This window comes from Moschus berezovskii, chromosome 15, assembly GCF_049115385.1.
Source record: "Moschus berezovskii isolate FMDL1 chromosome 15, NW_MosBer_1.0, whole genome shotgun sequence".
NCBI classification, from domain to species: Eukaryota; Metazoa; Chordata; class Mammalia; order Artiodactyla; family Moschidae; genus Moschus; species Moschus berezovskii.
This window is the reverse complement of record NC_142474.1, coordinates 24,459,797-24,479,800: the sequence shown is the minus strand read 5'-3', so window position 1 is coordinate 24,479,800 and position 20,004 is coordinate 24,459,797. Positions and strand designations below refer to the sequence as shown.

The 20,004-nt window shown below is 38.3% G+C and overlaps 1 protein-coding gene across 3 annotated transcripts in view; it reads right to left on the bottom strand.

The window, feature by feature from the left end:
- Nucleotides 1-17,646, bottom strand: part of RAD21L1 (RAD21 cohesin complex component like 1) — a 43,330-nt gene extending 25,684 nt beyond the window's left edge. For 2 of the 3 annotated variants that reach the window (XM_088844385.1, XM_088844386.1), the window contains exons 1-7: nt 17,503-17,646; nt 16,153-16,282; nt 14,519-14,612; nt 12,043-12,149; nt 2,615-2,785; nt 1,371-1,466; nt 299-409 (exon numbers count right to left, since the gene is read on the bottom strand). In XM_088844385.1, the coding sequence (XP_088700511.1) occupies nt 299-409; nt 1,371-1,466; nt 2,615-2,785; nt 12,043-12,149; nt 14,519-14,612; nt 16,153-16,282; nt 17,503-17,646 (853 nt within the window). The remainder of the gene's footprint in view (nt 1-298; nt 410-1,370; nt 1,467-2,614; nt 2,786-12,042; nt 12,150-14,518; nt 14,613-16,152; nt 16,283-17,502) is intronic. The other variant, XM_088844387.1, reaches the window with a different exon arrangement.
- Nucleotides 17,647-20,004: the final 2,358 nt, after the last annotated feature.

The following is a 20,004-nucleotide window of genomic DNA, read 5'->3' as shown; positions in this document are numbered from 1 at the left end:
TAAAAGCAGGAACTATGTCATCTTCATTTCTGTGCTCAGAATAAATGGCTCGATAACTACTGGAACTGAACCCAGTTTTAAATTTTCCAGTTTCCCAAACTGGATAGATGGTTTGACCAGGACTGGATATAATAAAAGTATCATCTCAAACTTTCTTCACATTCTTCCCTTATTGTATTATAAAAGTTATTATGAGATTGACTACCTCCTACAACATTTTAAGAATTATCAAAATATCTCAGGGTTAATAAGATAGTAGTGCCTCAAAGCTAAAAATAAAAACATGAATGATTCTGACCTGAAGTATCAATTGGGTCAAGGGTAAATTCTTCCTCTTCTTTTGATACTGTAGTTTCATTCATTTTTTCATTTTCAGATGAACATACACACCCTGGATTATCTGGTTCTACTCATCAACATTGCCATAAAAGGATTTATTAAAACAAAAAAGATTATGTTGTAAACTAGAAGACTATTTGAGAATTAAAGTGAAAGATTAACTGTAGATTTATATTGCTAACTGGAGCCATAAATGAATTTTTAGAATCATGTATTTAATAGAGTTGAAGGGGTTCACAGATGATATAGTCTGGGATCCACAGTGTCCAGGTGGGTCAAATATTAATCACCCACTTTTGCTCCTGTGACATCCAAGGCCAGGCTACAGTCATGGCAGAAGCACAAACAGTGGTAGGCGCCACAATAAATGACTGACAGCAATTTGACAATGCGTCTGCTACAAACTGTATTCCTTAATGACTAGTTGACCCATAAAGAATCGTACATAACTAACTTTTATTGCCCATCTCTTTTTGTATTTTAAATTTGTACTACTGTGTTAGAAAGCAAATGCAACATGCAAAAGGGAGAAATCAAAATGGGGCTAATCATTTTTTTACTTCTTAAGAAAAATCAGACTACAAAGACTTCAAATCATCTGAAGTATTTTCACAATCAATTTCAAGTAGAAAATATCCCCATATTTGTGATTTCTGTAAAACTGTATGTAGATCATCAAGCCATGTTAATATTAATGTGGTATTAATGTTAATAATAACAATGTTAATGTCAAATATTAATGATGCTTTTACTATGTAACATATTATTTTAATCATTAAAAGCAGGATATTTTGCCAGAGTATTTAAATATGCTCTCATACCAAATAAACCCAATCTTGATTAAACACCCATCATTGTACTTTTCTCAAAACTTAATTTTCTATGCTCTATTATCTAAGTCATGTTAAGAGTTTGAGGGACAACTCTCTTTAATATCTTTCACTATACTATACTGCTACTTAAACCTAGAAGTTTTGAGGCTTAATTTGAATATCTCTTTACTTTCTACACAAAAGAAAATTCCTACATACCCACTAGAGTATTAGGAGGCTCAGGAAGCAGGGAAATTTCTGTATTTAAATGCATTTCTTCTAACAGGATATTCTGATCATCTTGCAGTAGATTGTCTTGAAAACAAAATAAACACTTTTCTGATACAGAGCTGAATCTGTCATTTGTTCACCAAACACTTGATAGCTTAGTATGCAACGAGTTGTCAAGGGATATAAAAAAGAGTGAACTCTACTTAATTAGATTTGATTGGTTATATGGACTACCATGGGGGTTCCCTGGTGGCTCAAATGGTAAGGAACCCACCTGCCAATACAGGAGATGTGGGTTTGATCCCTGGCTTGGGAAGCTCTCTTGGAGAAGGAAATGTTAACCAACTCCAGTATTCTTGCCTGGAAAATCCCACGGACAGAGGAGCCTGGTGGGCTATAGTTCATGGGGTCACAAAAGAGTCGGACATGACTGAGCGACTAAACAACAACATAGACTACCACATTTCATGCAGTAGGACACAAAATGTTATATATTTAATTTCCTTTCCTTTATTAAAAATGCATTTTTAAGTGTTTAATGTCATAAAATATTTACTAAACTACTAAGATAATAGCCTTGTTACAAAGCCATGTTTAGATTTCAAATCAAGAAATAAAAGTTCTCAAACTCCTTTAGTAGAGATCTAAGGTAGAGCCACTATTTTTCATAGTTTTCAAATTTCAGTAAGCTTGCCATAACCAGTCTTTTATTGTAAATTAGATAATTAAAAAAAAGATTTGATATATAAAGGTCAAGATTATTATAATTAGGTACATTTAAACTTCTCAGTTTCGTCTATCCTATTTCTATGATTACTTTACAGTAAGATCATAATAAAATAATATATAAAATGGTAGACAGATCCTTTAGAATAGCCGTCCCACAAATTTTTCTAAAGAAAACAATGTTTCTAGTATATGATCTAGTATATTTTGTGAGGATAACCTCACTTCTTCCTCTCTAGAAACTAGAAATTTGTAAAAAGAAAAACAAGAACCTACATGATAAATGTATTTCACAACCTATACAATAAATGTGTCAAAGATGACTATTTACTTAGATCTAGCCTAAACGTTTAAATATACAGACTTTGAAAACTCATGTAAAAAATACTTTAATCTATATGACACAGAAGCATATCTGAAATTTGTTTGTTGGAATAAATCTTCCAGTTTGTTATAGTAATTTGACTGAAACAAATATCCAGTTTCTATATGACCAGAGAGCATACCAATCATTTCTCCTGCAGCTCCTTCATCTCCAAATCCATCTCCACTGCCACAGAACAGAGATTTTTCTCCAATGGGGCTTCCAGAACTATGTTCAAGTAAAAGACCACTGGAACTCAGCAATATGCTGTCATCAAATAAGCTATGTCTTCTGAGAATATCAGGTTCCTCCTCTAAATAAATACATATCATTAATACTGAGTTAGTCATAGAAACACAAAATTTTAAGGTTAGAAGCTAGAATTTAGATATCATCTTGTATAGCTCCTCTCATTTTATAGATGAGAAAAATGAGATCTAAGAATTTACTTGAATTATTCAAAGACAAACAGATGGCCAGTAGGCACACAAAAAGATTCTCAACATCACTAATTATTAGAGAAATGAAAATCAAAACTACAATGAAGTACCACCTCACATTGTCAGAATGGCTGTCATTAAAAAGTCTACAAATACTATCATACGTAAAATGGAAGCTAGTGAGAAGGTGTTGTATAACACATGGAGTCCAGCCTGGCACTCTGTGATGACCTATAGAAGTGGGATGGGGAGGGGGAAGAGGGAGGCTCAAGATGGAGGGGATATATGTCTGTTTTTCCTGATTTGTGTTGTTGTACGGGGACTTCCCTGGTGGCTCAGATGGTAAAGACTCTGCCTGCAATGCAGGAGACCCGGGTTCAATCTCTGAGTCAAAAAGATCCCCTGAAGAAGGGAATGGCTACCCAATCCAATATTCTGGCCTGGAGAATTCCATGGACTGGATACTCCATGGGGTCACAAAGAGTCGGACATGACTGAGTGACTTTCACTTCACTTCACATCACCACCAACGCTTGCAACCCTGGTGTCCTCATCTGTAAGCAGATGTTTAGTGGCCTGAGACTCTGAGCTCAGATAATCAGACTTTCACTTCCAGCGGCCCTACCTTGGACAAGTTCTTTAACAACCATACCAACTTCCTAGAGGTGCTGTGGGGATGAAAGCAGACAGTTATTGTGGAAGTTCAGGGGAGTGCCCACACACTGTCAGCACCTTTCCAAAAGGCTCCCTGGAACTTCCCTGGTGGTCCAGTGGCTAGGACTCTGTGGGCATAATGCAAGGGGCCTGGTTGGGCCATCCCTGATTGGGGAACTAAATTCTGCATGCTGCAACTAAGACCCAGAACAGCCAAAGAAATAAATGTTTACAAAATGCTCCTTGGAACCCTGGTTCAGCCACTTACAAGCACCATGACCTTGAGGAAAATCACTTAAACCTCACTGTGCATAAAAATTTGTGCTTGGAGATTTGACAAACTCTTGGGAAGCATTTTCTGCCTCCTGCTGGCTGTGGGTGCATTTTCCCACAAAAAAGTTGTTAAGATGCTTGAAGAAGTGGTGGTCAGTTGGTGAGAGGTCAGGTGATGATGGATGAGGCAAAACTTAATAAAGACTTTGTTCAATTTTTGAAGTGTTGGTTGTGCGTTATGTGGTCGGGCATTGCTGTGGAGAATAACTGGGCCCTTCCTGTTGACCAATGCCAGCTGTATGTGTTGAAGTTTTCGATGCATCTCGTTTTTTTTACTGAGCATACTTCTCAGATGTAATGGTTTCGCCAGGATACAGAAAGCTGTGGCAGCAGGCCACCAAACAGTCACTATGACCTTTTTATGGTGCAAGTTTGACTTCTTCTTGGTCCAACCACTGAGCTAGTCATTGCCGGTTGTCGTATAAAATCCACTTATCACATGTCACAATCTGATCGAGAAATGGTTCCTTGTTGCACAGACTAAGAGAAGATGACACTTCAAAATGATAATTTTTTTGATTTTCAGTCAGCTCATGAGGTACCAAGTTCATGAGGTGCCCACTAACTGAGGTTTTCACCTTTCCAATTTGCTCCAAGTGCCGAATGACCATAGGACGGCCAACGTTGAGTTCTTTGGCAGCTTTTTATGTAGTTGTATGAGGATCAGCTTCAATGATTCTCTCAATTGTTGTTCAGTTGCTTAGTTGTGTCCAGCTCTTTGTTGACCCCATGAACTGCAGCACGGCCAGGCTTCCCTGCCCTTCACCATCTCCCAGAGTTTGCTCAAACTCATGTCCATTGAGTTGATGAAGCCAAACAACCATCTCATCCTCTGTTGCCCCTTCTCCTCCCCTCAATCTTTCCCAGGATCAGGGTCTTTTCCAATGAGTCAGCTCTTTGCATTAAGCGGCCAAAGTTTTGGATCTTCAGCTTCAGCATCCTCTCAATTGGTCATTGTCAACTTCCAATGGCCAGCTTCTACAGTCCCCATCTTCACCTCATCTTGTCTCCTCTGCAAAACTTCTTGAACCATCACTGTACTGAGCATTCATTAGCAGTTCCTAGGCCAAATATGTTGTTGATGTTGTGAACTGTCTCCACCAATTTACAACCCATTTTGAACTCAAATAAGAAAATTGCTCTAATTTGCTTTTACTGTCTAACATCATTTCCCTAGTCTAAAATAAATATAAAATAAACAGCAAGTAATAAGTCATTAGCAAGAAAAAACAAAGCAAGAAATGAGCATTAAAATGATGTATGACATAACCACATTTATTTAAGAATGTATTCCAGATGGGAATACCAAACCACCTGACCTGCCTCTTGAGAAACCTGTATGCAGGTCAGGAAGCAACAGTTAGAACTGGACATGGAACAGACTGGTTCCAAATAGGAAAAGGAGTACGTCAAGGCTGTATATTGTCACCCTGCTTATTTAACTTCTATTCTGAGTACATCATGAGGAACGCTGGGCTGGAAGAAGCACAAGCTGGAATCAAGATTGCTGGGAGAAATATCAAGAACCTCAGATATGCAGATGACACTACCCTTATGGCAGAAAGTGAAGAGGAACTAAAAAGCCTCTTGATGAAAGTGAAAGAAGAGAGTGAAAAGGTTGGCTTGAAGCTCAACATTCAGAAAACGAAGATCATGGCATCTGGTCCCATCACTTCATGGGAAATAGATGAGGAAACAGTGGAAACAGTGTCAGACTTTATTTTTTTGGGCTCCAAAATCACTGTGGATGCTGATTGCAGCCATGAAATTAAAAGACGCTTACTCCTTGGAAGGAAAGTTATGACCAACCTAGATAGTATATTAAAAAGCAGAGACATTACTTTGCCAACAAAGGTCCGTCTAGTCAAGGCTCTGGTTTTTCTAGTGGTCATGTATGGATGTGAGAGTTGGACTGTGAAGAAAGCTGATTGCTGAAGAATTGATGCTTTTGAACTGTGGTGCTGGAGAAGACTCTTGAGAGTCCCTTGGACTGCAAGGAGATCCAACTAGTCCATTCTAAAGGAGATCAATCCTGGGTGTTCATTGGAAGGACTGATGCTAAAGCTGAAACTCCAATATTTTGGCCACCTCATGCGACAAGTTGACTCACTGGAAAAGACTCTGAAGCTGGGAGGGATTGGGGGCGGGAGGAGAAGGGGACGACAGAGAATGAGATGGCTGGATGGCATCACCAACTCGATGGCCATGAGTTTGAGTGAACTCCGGGAGTTGGTGATGGACAGGGAGGCCTGGTGTGCTGTGATTCATGGGGTTGCAAAGAGTTGGACACGACTGAGCGACTGAACTGAACTGACTGATTCCAGTGTCAAACAGCAAAGTTCAACAACACAAAACTGCAGTGACTTTCACACCAACCTAATACTCAGCCATTAAAAAAGAACAAAATAATGCCATTTGCAGCCACATGAATGCAACTAGAGATTATCATACTAACTGAAGTAAGTCAGAAAAAGAAAGACATATACCATATGATATCACTTGTATGTGGAATCTAAAATATGGCTCAAATGAACCTACCTACAACACAAAAATAGACTCAGACTTAGAGATCAGACTTGTGGTTGCCAAGGGAAGAGAGAAGGAGAGGGATAGACTGGGAATTTGGGGTTGGTAGATGCAAACTATTACATTTAGAACTGATAAACAACAAAGTCCTACTGTATAGCACAGGGAACTACATCCAATCTCCTGGGGTTAAACCATAATGGAAAAGAATATTAAAATAAAAAAAGAAGGTATATATGACTAAGGGCTTCCCAAGTGGCTCAGTGGTAAAGAATCCACCTGCAATGCAGGAGATGTAGGTTGGATCCCTGGGTCAGGAAGATCCCCTGGAGAAGGAAATGGCAACACACTCCAGCATTCTTGCCTGAGAAATCCCATGGACAGAGGAGCCTGGCAGGCTACAGTCCATGTGGGGTGGCAAAAGAGTCAGATACGACTTAGAGACTAAACAACAAAAGTCTATATGTGTAAAACTGAGTTACTTTGCTATACAGCAGAGATTGGCACAACACTGTAAATCAACTATACTTCAATAAAAAAGAAAAACTTATTTGAATTATTCAAGTAAATTCATTCTACTAGTCAGTAAAGACTGGATTTCTAGTCTAATGCTTTTCCCAGTACAATGAGGAAAAACTGCCAAAAACTAGGATTGAGTTTTTAGTGGTGGTACAGTATATTGTCACCCTGCTTATTTAACTTATATGCAGAGTACATCATGAGGAACGCTGGGCTGGAAGAAGCACAAGCTGGAATCAAGATTGCTGGGAGAAATATCAATAACCTCAGATATGCAGATGACACTACCCTTATGGCAGAAAGTGAAGAGGAACTCAAAAGCCTCTTGATGAAAGGGAAAGAGGAGAGTGAAAAGGTTGGCTTGAAGTTCAACATTCAGAAAACAAAGATCATGGCATCTGGTCCCATCACTTCATGGGAAATAGATGGAAAAACAGTGGAAACAGTGTCAGACTTTATTTTTTGGGGCTCCAAAATCACTGTGGATGCTGATTGCAGCCATGAAATTAAAAGACGCTTGCTCCTTGGAAGGAAAGTTATGACCAACCTTGATAGTATATTAAAAAGCAGAGACATTACTTTGCCAACCAAAGTCCGTCTAGTCAAGGCAATGGTTTTTCCCATGGTCATGTATGGATGTGAGAGTTGGACTGTGAAGAAGGCTGATCGCCAAAGAATCGATGCTTTTGAACTGTGGTGTTGGAGAAGACTCTTGAGAGTCCCTTATACTGCAAGGAGATCCAACCAGTCCATTCTAAAGGAGATCAATCCTGGATGTTCATTGGTGGGACTGATGCTAAAGCTGAAACTCCAATACTTTGGCCACCTCATGCGACGAGTTGACTCACTGGAAAAGACTCTGATGCTGGGAAAGGTTGGGGGCGGGAGGAAAAGGGGACGACGGAGAATGAGATGGCTGGATGGCATCACCGACTCTGTGGACATGAGTTTGAGTGTACTCCGGGAGTTGGTGATGGACAGGGAGGCCTGGCGTGCTGTGATTCATGGGGTCATGGAGAGTCGGACACTACTGAGAGACTGAACTGACAGTTTAATCACTTCCCAGAAAATTATTATTGGCAGTAGAATTATTTATTCTACCTTAGTGGGTCATATTCTGCTTGATTGGAGAAGGCAATGGAGAACCCACACCAGTATCCTTGCTTGGAAAATCCCATGGATGCAGGAGCCTGGTAGGCTGCAGTCCATGGGGTTGCTAAAAGTCGGACACGACTGAGTGACTTCACTTTCACTTTTCCCTTCATGCATTGGAGCAGGAAATGGCAACCCACTCCACTGTTCTTGCCTGGAGAATCCTATGGACAGAGGAGCCTGCTGGGCTGACATCTACGGGGTTGCACAGAGTCGAAGACGACTGAAGTGACTTAGCAGCAGCAGCAGCATCCTGCTTGATCAAGTATTATTTCATATTATTTCAAGGACATTGGAGGTTTAGTTGTTTGAGTTGTTAGTCCAAAATGAAGGTTTGGAAAATAAGGAGTATGTTTGCCTTCTATATAATGGAAAAGTAGGTAGAATTATTAAAGAATGGGCTTACAACATTGTTTAGTACTTATTAAATGACTCAGTTCAGTTCAGTTCAGTCACTTAGTCGTGTCCGACTCTCCGCGACCCCATGAATCACAGCACGCCAGGCCTCCCTGTCCATCACCAACTCCCGGAGTTCACTCAAACTCATGTCCACAGAGTCGGTGATGCCATCCAGCCATCTCATTCTCCGTCGTCCCCTTCTCCTCCTGCCCCCAACCCTTCCCAGCGTCAGAGTCTTTTCCAGTGAGTCAACTCGTCACATGAGGTGGCCAAAGTATTGCAGTTTCAGCTTCAGCATCAGTCCCTCCAATGAACACCCAGGATTGATCTCCTTTAGAATGGACTGGTTGGATCTCCTTGCAGTATAAGGGACTCTCAAGAGTCTTCTCCAACACCACAGTTCAAAAGCATCGATTCTTCGGCGATCAGCTTTCTTCACAGTCCAACTCTCACATCCATACATGACCCCGGGAAAAACCATTGCCTTGACTAGACGGACCTTGGTTGGCAAAATGACATCTCTGCTTTTTAACATACTATCAAGGTTGGTCATAACTTTCCTTCCAAGGAGCAAGTGTCTTTTAATTTCATGGCTGCAATCAGCATCTGCAGTGATTTTGGAGCCCAAAAAAATAAAGTCTGACACTGTTTCCACTGTTTTTCCATCTATTTCCCATGAAGTGATGGGACCAGATGCCGTGATCTTTGTTTTCTGAAAGTTGAGCTTCAAGCCAACCTTTTCACTCTCCTCTTTCCCTTTCATCAAGAGGCTTTTGAGTTCCTCTTCACTTTCTGCCATAAGGGTAGTGTCATCTGCATATCTGAGGTTATTGATATTTCTCCCAGCAATCTTCATTCCAGCTTGTGTTTCTTCCAGCCCAGCGTTCCTCATGATGTACTCTGCATATAAGTTAAATAAGCAAGGTGACAATGTACAACCTTGACGTACACCTTTTCCTATTTGGAACCAGTCTGTTGTTCCATGTACAGTTCTGACTGTAGCAGATAAAATGAACTCCCTGCTTCAAACAGACCTGCTTCCAGATTGGCTGTCAGTACATGCATATACTTTCCCTTTCTTGGGTTTGAGTCTCTTGGTCCAGAAGTCTGAACCTCAGAGATGAGAGTTTAGCAGTCTGAAATCCTAGAGGTTAGAGGTTGGTCCTCTCTTCCCTTCATCTAACAACCTACATTAAAGCTAATTGATAAAATCATGAAGTATCACTGGAAGACCTACATGTCTTCTAGAAAGAAAGAGCTAAAAAAGGCAACTTTCACTGCACTGGACTAAAGATTTGCTCAATAGAAGAGATTAACTTTTCCAAAGCACTAAAAATATTGTTCTCATCTTCCAGGTACACCTTGATAGCCTCCAAAAGAAAAATTGGTTTTGGTCAATACAACATTTATGAACAGTATCACATTCTGAGCACTGAGCATCATGAGAACCTGAGAGTACACCAAAAAGTTAAGGAAACAGTCTTGGTTTCACTCTTATTTTATAATCCAGAATAAGATGAAATAATATTAAACATTTCTTAGAGGACATTAGGTTTGAGCTAGTGTTTGAAGGAGAGAAAAGTTGCTTATTGGTAGAAAGTATTGAAGGAGAGAATATGGGAAATAACTGTGATGCTAGTAATATCCCAATTTTACGAATAGGGCAGTAAGGCTCAGATGAGCTAGATGGTCTGCCCAATATCACACAGCAAATCAACATAGGAAGCTCAGATTCAAACCCAGGTCTGTCAGTATACTCTGAACATATTCTTCCCACCTTCTTGAACTGTAGAGGAAGACAGAAATGAGAACAATTAAATTGTACTGGGTGACTGGTAAGACATTTGCTTGACTGGAGCAAAAAGTCTGTATTAAGGTAAAACAAAGTTAATAGAATAAAGATGATGATAAACTGGTAGAGTGCCTTGAGGATAGGCAGAAGTGTCTATCAGTTAGTTATAGGGACCCAAGACACTTAAGAGGACTGTGACATGGGAAAAAAATGGAATTTAAGGACAACTGCTCTTACATAGATGTATAAAATGTGGGAAGAGATTGAGAGACACGCCCAACTTTCTAAAAAAAAAAAATTGACACTGGAATGAAACTTATAGAAAGCATACTTAAAAGTGATCCTAAAGTTTCAGGGCTGAAGAGCATTTACAGGGAAATGTACATGAGTGTCTTGGGCAGTAAGAACTGTGATTAACTCTACCAATGTGTTAGATTTCAAGGTTTGGGGTAACAGCCAGTAAGAGACGTGTGCTATTCAAAGTAGGGTCTGTGGACAGTGATGATCCACACAGAGGAAATACACAAAGACTCTGATGCTAGGAGGGATTGGGGGTGGGAGGAGACGGGGACAACAGAGAATGAGATGGCTGGATGGCATCACTGACTCGATGGACATGAGTTTGAATGAACTCCAGGAGTTGGTGATGGACAGGGAGGCCTGGCGTGCTGTGATTCATGGGGTCACAAAGAGTCGGACACGACTGAGCAACTGAACTGAACTGAACTGAACATAACGTCATAGAGTAATTTTATACATGTTGGATCTAATAACAAAAACATGAGGCTTATATGCTGATTTAAAATATTTTAATTTTTCTAGTAATTCATTTTTATTATATTTTACAAAAGTATCACTCCATGATAGATTGGAAATTGACAAAGTTTAAAGTTTGTCCTTCACCATAGCTCATTTGAGAAACACTGCTATAGATTGTAAGAGTTATGGAAGAAAAGTCAGGATGAAAAGTGGAGGTTACGATGTAGCTCAAGCATTACTACCCTGACCACCCTCCTCCATCTAAGACAGGTTTAGGCCATCTTTCTCCTATGCTCACTGTTTTGAGCATTAAGAAAATCGAAGATGAATATGACACAGATCTTACCCTCATAGATTTTTCAGAATAATACAGACCAACACAATAAATGTCATGAAACAAGTCAGAGAGTAGTAAATGGCACAAAAAAGAACAAATACTATAAAGTTAAATTACACCATATAACTTCAATTTGAAAATACATTAGTTTCTATTTCCCAATCAATGTATATTTAGTGTGTATTTTCTCCTCATTCCCAAGCTATTTTAAAATCTTGTTATTGATATCATATTTAAAAGAAATATATTTTAAAGACTCTGTATGCAGCACACATATAAAGCCTTGTGTACATGTTAACTATAACAACTGTTTATTTGTATGTCTCTTTCCCAGCCTGAAGTTCCCTGAAGGCAGGAAATGCTTCTTTAAACTCTGTATTGCCCAGCCTGTGACAGTATTTGATATATAGTAGATATTCAATAAATGATTGTATACTGAGAAGGGAAACATAGGCTAAGACTGAGTCTTGGTATTTGACACCTATAGTAGAAAAAGGCAAAGATAAAGTCATTGCAGGGGTTAAATTTACATATCAAAAATTCATTATACAGATATTTCTACTGGCATAGAAATAGCTTTGGCATTGTTTTATTTATACAACAAAAATGAAAATATAACTGATTATGACTTGCAGTTTTAATTTCTCAAATATTCTCACCAAAGCTTTCAACGTGGAAAAGTAGATCATTGCCAAACTCTTCTCTAAGTGTGATTTCTTCTGGTTTGCTTTGGTTCTGAATAGAGCATTCTGAAACATCAATAGCACTATGGAGAAATACAAGATGAGGGAAACATGTGAACAGAACACAGTGATTTTGCAGTATACTGAAAAACAAAATCCTTTAAAAAACAGGTTTTATTACAAAAATAAAGGAGACTTTGCTCAATAGTATTACTTATAAACATTAGCATATCATCTTCAGGTTGTCAAATCCAACCAGCAATTCTCAATCCTTATTTTACTCACCATAATCAACAGCATTTGAAATAGATGTTCACTCCCTTCCTCATGGGAACATGTTCTCCTCATGACCTCTGCAATAACTACTGACCTCTGCCACACTACTGTATCTTGATTTTCTTCCTGCCTCATTGGTTGCTCCTTTTCCATCTCCTTTATTAGTTCTTCCTCATCTCCCAGACTATTAACTGATAGGAATGACTCAATATTCAGTTTTCAGATTGCTCTTGTCCCCCCACTTCCTTTCCTTCCTCCCCTCTCTTTAAAATCTACACTTATTCCTTTAGGGATCTCTTATGACTTATGGTTAAAGTTCCATCTACACATTGAAAGAGTGAATTCCTAGGCAGGTTGATAAGAAGTCCAGGTTCCCCGAGGAGGAGAAAGGGGTCTGAGGTTCTCAAGGAGGAGATAGGGGTCTGGAACTCTCTAGGAGGAGAAAAGGACAAACTTTTTTCCTCTACATTCCTTAGTCTTAGTCACATAAAATTTTTTTTCTTTAAACTGGGAATTGATGATTACACAACAACTCAGTTTAAACTCTGTACTAGGGATTATATAACAACAATGTAACTTGCTTGAGGACAGTTTCTCCTTCCTGAAAACCTTCTGACTAATCCTGATATCTTAAAATGTAAATTATGGAAGTGGGTCTAGTAGGATCTTTCTATTGTTAAATTCTAATCCTGTTATCTTAAAGTGTAAATTGTGGGAGTGGGTCTGGTAAAATTTTCACTAACTTGAGACATCCTTTTGATTTATTGTAATAACTAATTAAAAAGTATATAATTCCCTTGCTGAAGACTAATGAGTGGGGCATTCTCAGCCCCCTTCTGATGTCTATGTCAGAAGGTTTCTCTGTCCCTTTTCACTTTAATAAAACTCTGCTATACAAAAGCTCTTGAGTGATCAAGCCTGGTCCCTGGTCCCAGAAGTTAAATCTTCTTTGGAGATCACAAATCTGACTCTGTTCACTGTAAGCTATCAATACTCACAACTCTCAAATTTATATATCCCATCAAATTTATATATCCCATCAAACATCTTTCCCGAATTTCAGACCCACATATTCAACTACCTACCTGCTCTCTTGGATGTGTAACAGTCATCTCAACTTATGTCCAAAACCTAATTTACTTTCCTTTACCTTGCCCCTTTAAGCTTGCCATTCTCTAGCTATCCCAATTTTATTAAACGGATAACTCCATTCTCATACCAGAAATCATAGAGTCAACCTCACTTCTCTCTTTCTCCTAAAGCCATATCTAATCCTTAGCAAACACCATCTGAGTAAAATGAAGACTAAAAACTGATCACAGAGACTGCCATCTCTCATCTAATTTCTTACTGCAATAATTTTTTCACAGGCTCTCTGCTTCCTTCTTTTCCCCCTTATAGTAAGTAGCCAGAGGGAAGCATGTTGAAGTCAAGTCAGATCCAGTCACTTAATCTGTTCAAAAACCCTCCTGTGCTCCCCATCTGAGTAAAAGTCCTTCTATAGCCTACAACACCCTCTGTCATCTGCACCCCAGCTACTTCTCAGACCTCATATCCTACCACTTGGGCCTTTCATTTACTCCACTCCAGACTCACTTGCCTCCTTGCTGTTCTTTGAACAGATCCAACATGCTCTGCCTTAGAGTTTTTTCATTTGATTTACGTGGAACTTTCTTCCCCATATTACTGAATAATTTGTTCCTTCATTTCTTTCAGGTTTCTGTTCAGAGCTTATCAGTAAAGCCTTTCTTGACCTTTCTGATACTTTATTTTCTATTTCTCTCCATAATGTTGATCATCTCCTAGTATATTGTGTATTTACTTGTTTGTTTTATTTCTGTCTCTCCCCAACTAAAACACAGGATTCATGTAACCAGGAACAGTGTTTTATTCATTGTTACCTCCTCAGTGCCTATAACAGTGCCTGGCATATGGAAGGCACTCAACAAATATTGAATGAATGACTGTACTGTTAATATTGCAAACTATATTCAGCAAACATAAAGACACATTTTTGGTATTCTACTTTGAAATATCACACTAAATTTAAGTCTTTGTCAACTACATGAGTAATTCAGCTATTAACTATGTTCTATTTGTGTTCGTGAAATCTGAAAATGTAAACAATAAATTACCAGGAAAATCAAATTGAAGGAAAAGAAATAAAATAATTTACTTCATAGTCTGGGTGTCAAAATCATGAAATTCTTCGGGCAATGTGATAGCACTGTATGCCGCTTCAAAACTCTCCTTTGGAAGGTCAACCAATCCTGAAAACGATAAAAAAAAAAAGAAAGAAACAAAAACCCCCCACATTCAATAAACTAAATCTCTACTTTCTCTCACTGGACTGTTTAGTCTCCTAACTCATTTCCCTGTATCTGCTTCTACCCCTCTTCAGTTCATTCTCTACAAAACGGTCAGTGATATATTAAATAAGTAACTAGGTCAGATCACCCTCAAACTTAAAATGACTCAGTGACTTCCCTAGTGCACTTAAATAAAATTTAAATTTCTAAACAGGGCCCTGCACCCCTACAAAATCTATAGGCATGATCTAACAACACTTTGCGTTACTCACTCTACTCCAGACACACTGGTCTTTTTGCTCTCTGAATGAGTCAAGCACTTTACTACCTCAAGACCTTTGTTCTTGCCGTTCCCTCTACCCAGAATGCTATTCTTTTAGGGATGTCTTATATGGCTGGATACTTCTCATTCTTCAAGTCTAAGCTTAAATTCGATCTACTCAGAAAGGCTTTTCCCAACTTGCTAACTAAAATACATGTCTGTTATTTTCTGTGGTAGTACTCTTTTTATATTCCTTCATAGCACAATCTATAATTATTATAATAATTAAAAAATATCTTTTTCATTATCTGATTTCCTCACTAGGCCAAAAGGGATGTTGTCTTGTCTTTGTACATCAGAACCTAACAGTGTTTCACACAAAGTATGAGCTCAATAAATATTTATGGAATATATAAGTGAACCACATTTGATATAACTCTATCTAGAGGTTCTACAAATATTTTAAATAAAGAAAAAAAAAAACCTTGTCAATCTTGATTCACCAGTACTGAGGGAACACTATTTACATGGGACTGAGACAAGTACTGTAAGTGATTCAGAAAATAAATATCACAAAGATATTGCCTTCAAGGAGCTTGCAGACTGGTGTGAGAGACAAAGTCTGTACTTAAATAAACATAATACAAGGTGGAAAATGATGAAAGTTGTAAAATTAAAATTAAATTAAAAATTGAAGACATTCTATGTATGACACATATAAATCTCGAGCCCTTTGGAATGCCTAGTGATTTTCTATAATATTTCATAAATAGTGTGCTACTTAAGAGTCTTCAGAATTCTGAAAACAATGACAATTATTGATACCTAGGTTCTATCAATACATTATTTCTAATTTATCTCATAAAGGCAAAAACAGATATGGCAAACAAAGAAACCCATTAAAACTGAATATCAGAGTTTCTTATACAACTGTGGTAGCTTTAAATATATTTCTTATACAACTGTGGTAGCTTTCAATATATTTCTTATATAAATATGCAAGAACATTTCAAGCTTTTGAAAGTATAACCTCTTTCCGCAAACACAGTAAAAGAGCAAGGAAAATAATATAATTTGTTCTTAACCATGGAAACTAGGTTTCAGTCAAAACAAAGTTTTCCATTCATTATACGCACCCTGGAATTATAGAGTATCGACAATTAAAAGAGCCCACCCAAACTAAAAATGCAAAAGGGGAAAAAAAAACACAAGTGAGACAAATCAATATCGCATTTATACCTGGGCGAAATGTCATCTTCATTTTAAGCAAGGCTTCACTGCAATCTGCCAAAAGATATTTTGCCTTCCTATTATAGATTCGAACAACTCCCAAAAGAAGGTGTCCTGAAGTTCGCAGTGCAATTTTCACCTTTCAATAATTTTTGAAGTATTAGAATATTAAAAATTAGATTTATAAGCTCTGTTCTTTGAAAATTATAAAATCATAAGAATTTCTTCTCTTTAAAAAGCAGATATTCTGTATTCTTATTTAAAGTAAATCATTTAAGTTTTACCTCACCTTGTAAATGATTAACTTTTTTATTCAATGAAGACAATCAAATGTGGCATTTAAATGAAATATGCTATTGTTGATTTTATGAATACACCATAAACTTTGCAGTCAGGCAGACTTGGGTTCAAGTCTTGGCTCAATTGCTGAGGCTAAGTCATTTAACCTTCCTGAACTTCAATTTACTAATAATGACTACAATTTATTATACACTTGTTTTGTGCCAGGAATTATCCTAAGAGCTTTTCATGCATCAATTTATTTAATTTTGACAACAACCTCTATTTACAGAAGAAAAAACTGAGACGCTGACGTGATAAACAGCATGCCTAAGTAACAAAACTATTAAGCGATGGAGAAGAAATTAAATTTGACCAACTTAGAAGTTCATGCTCTTAAATACCACATTCACGGAGGCTAAAAGAAACCTATCTCATAGGGTTATTGTGAAGATGAAGCAAACTAAAAAAAATTAAAGTCTAGCCCAGTGCCTGGCACATGGTAAGTTTTCAATATATAATTGAATATATGCTATATATGAAATATTATATATTGAACATATAATTCATAATTCATCCTCTTAAGAAAAATGCCTAACCTATACAAATATTAAAATAATATTTTAATGCAAATTCTAGTAACTTGTAACTGTTTTATAATGAATATAGGGCTTTGTTTAACGAAGTTTTCACATATATTTTTATTTATACTCAATCCTCCTTTCCTTCTACTCTCCCTATTCATTCATTCATTATTTTTCTAAGAAATATTCACTTGGTACCTACTACGTATATAATATTTTGTTAGCGAATAAGAAACAATCCCAAAATAGTTATAAAGCATGGCCTTTATCTTCCAGGATCCAATCTATTTATGATAAACATATTAAAAGTTAATTGCCACCAGAAACCAATGTATGTTTATTTTCAGATGATAAATGCTTAGGAATTTAAGAAAAAGAAGACCATTTGAGTAGCAAAAATTCCTAGGAAATACATTGCATGGTATAATGTCTTTTAATTCCTTTCCTCTCCATAAGTCAAAGTAAATACATCCTATAATTTTAATCAATAACATACCTTAGGAGAAAGAATTTTTTCAATGGTTATCTCTAGATTACACTCAAATACATGGGCCTTTGTGAGTTTCTTCTCCCAGTGAGCTGCAAGCCAGATTTTGGCCAATGGCCCTCGCTTACTCATAAGCACATGTGTGTAGAACATGTTGCCTGTATTCCTTAGTAATATTTAATGAACTAGAGAGAATATGAAAAGATATTTAAATTTGAATATAAAACACTTTCAGAGCTATTTTACAGTAAGCAAAACCATTTCTCATTAATTCTATAACATATTAACTTCTAATAGATTGCTGCTGTTGCTGCTGCTAAGTCGCTTCAGTTGTGTCCGACTCTGTGCGACCCCATAGACGGCAGCCCACCAGGCTCCGCCATCCCTGGGATTCTCCAGGCAAGAACTTATAAAAAGAAACTACTTTAAAATACAAAACTATAAACTAATGACAGAACTCTATTAAAACTGTGTACAGCACCTGGTTTAAATGTATTCTGATCACTGAGCACTTCTTACATTTTACATATACTATATAAAGGATTTGAATTCTAAGAGCTTGGAAGGCTACAGTCCATAGGGTCGCAAAGAGTCAAAGAGGACTGAAGCAGCTTAGCAGCAGCAGCAGCAGCATAGTCAAATAACAGGCTTCCCAGGCAGCACAAGTGATAAAGAACCTGCCTGCAATGCAGGTTCAATCCCTGGGTTGGGAAGATACCCTGGAGGAGGGCATGGCAACCCAGTCCAGTATTCTTGCCTGGAGAATCCCACAGACAGAGGAGCCTGGCAGGCTATAGTCCATAGGGTCACAAAGAGTCAGACAAGCAACTTAGCACACATATGGTCAAATAAATAGAGAAGGAAGACTAGGGGAAAAAAACAGGAAATGGAAATAGGGGGAAAGCAACAGAATAACACAAGATGGAAAAAACTAAGAAAAGCAAACACAGGTAACCACTTTTCTGAAACTTGAGTTTGGGAAGTGTCAGATCATTGATTTATATCCAGGTATTGAATTCCTTTGTTTTCTTTAAGATACTATGGTTTACTCAATGATGTATTAATTTATGAAGTTAAAATAATGGAAATCCAAAGGTCCATAAAGTGGAAAAATTAAGAAAGGAAGACACTATAGAAAAAGAATCAGAAGAACAAAAAAGAATCGGATTTAAATGTTTTGAAGTAAGAATGGTAAAAGAAAACCTTCACTTAAAGGTAAAAAATTTATGCACATTTCTACAAACTACTATTCTCAGTAACATCATAAGGCTCCATTATTAGCAAAGGAATGTCAGGACACCTTGATTGACTTACAAAGAATCAAGTTATTGCTTACATATAAGTAGTCTTAACCTGCCACTAGAAAAGCACCCTTTTGCTTCTTACTTAAAGTTCCAATAAAAGGGAAAACTGAACCAAAATAAATACAAAAACAAAATCAGCCACAGAATTAAAAACTTAGTTGATCAATGCCATTTCCACCGCAAGAATAAAATCATTGGACCCCAAATAAATGTGATTATGCAATCTACCAAACCACATTTCTCAATGGGTAGGCTAAAGATTTTAATGTGTATGGCCTTTGTCTGCCTTGGCTCCACTGCCTTCCTTTTTAATCTGTGTGTTTGGTATCTTGGAATAAATTCCAGTTTGTCCTTTTCAATTGCTCCCACGTGTATGATTATTAGTAAACTTCAAGAAAAAAAATAAACCTGTGATTTAGTATTCCTGAGACATTGATTTTCTCGAGCCTCCAATCCCCCATACCCCACAAAATCCCCGCCCCCGCCCGCCCCCGGGCCAAATCCGTCACAAAAGTCCCAATGTCCTGAGAGTTATTTGTAGGTTGAATTGAGTTCAAGCAACCTATAGCTAGGGAAAGAAAAGTGTTAGTCACTCAGTCGTGTCCGACTCTTTACGACTCCATGGACTATAGCCCGCCAGGCTCCTCTGCCCATGGAATTTTCCAGGAAAGAACACTGGCATGGGTTGCCATTTCCTTCTCCAGGGGATCTTCCCGACACAGGGATCGAACCCGGGTCTCCCTCATTGCAGGCAGATTCTACACTGTCTCAGCGACCAGGGAAGCCCAACGTAAAGCTAAGGATAGTATTAATACATGGTAGTAGAAGCCAGGGAGTGGGCTTAATTCTTGGGAAGGAGTCCCTGGTTAGGAGTGAGGTGGCGAAGGGGAGCTTTAGGGCAGGATGAAGGGGCAGAAAGTGGACGCCCGGGGGAGGTGGGGGAAGAGCCACGGGGGGTACTCCTCCCGGGGAGCGAGAAGGAGGGAGGGGAGAGGAATGGAAGGCGCTGGGGTTGGGTGGGGGGTAGGGGTGTGAGGAGAAGACAACGAGCATCAAGGACACGGACGTCCAGGGCTTCCTCCACACACGATTCCTCAGAGTTGAAGGCCCGAGGCTCAGAGGGAGACACTGAGGCTGAAGGGTGACCGCAAGCGCCCGTTTCCTCTCCTCAGAGGGTCCCTCAGGGCTGGCGCCAGTGAGGAGCCTG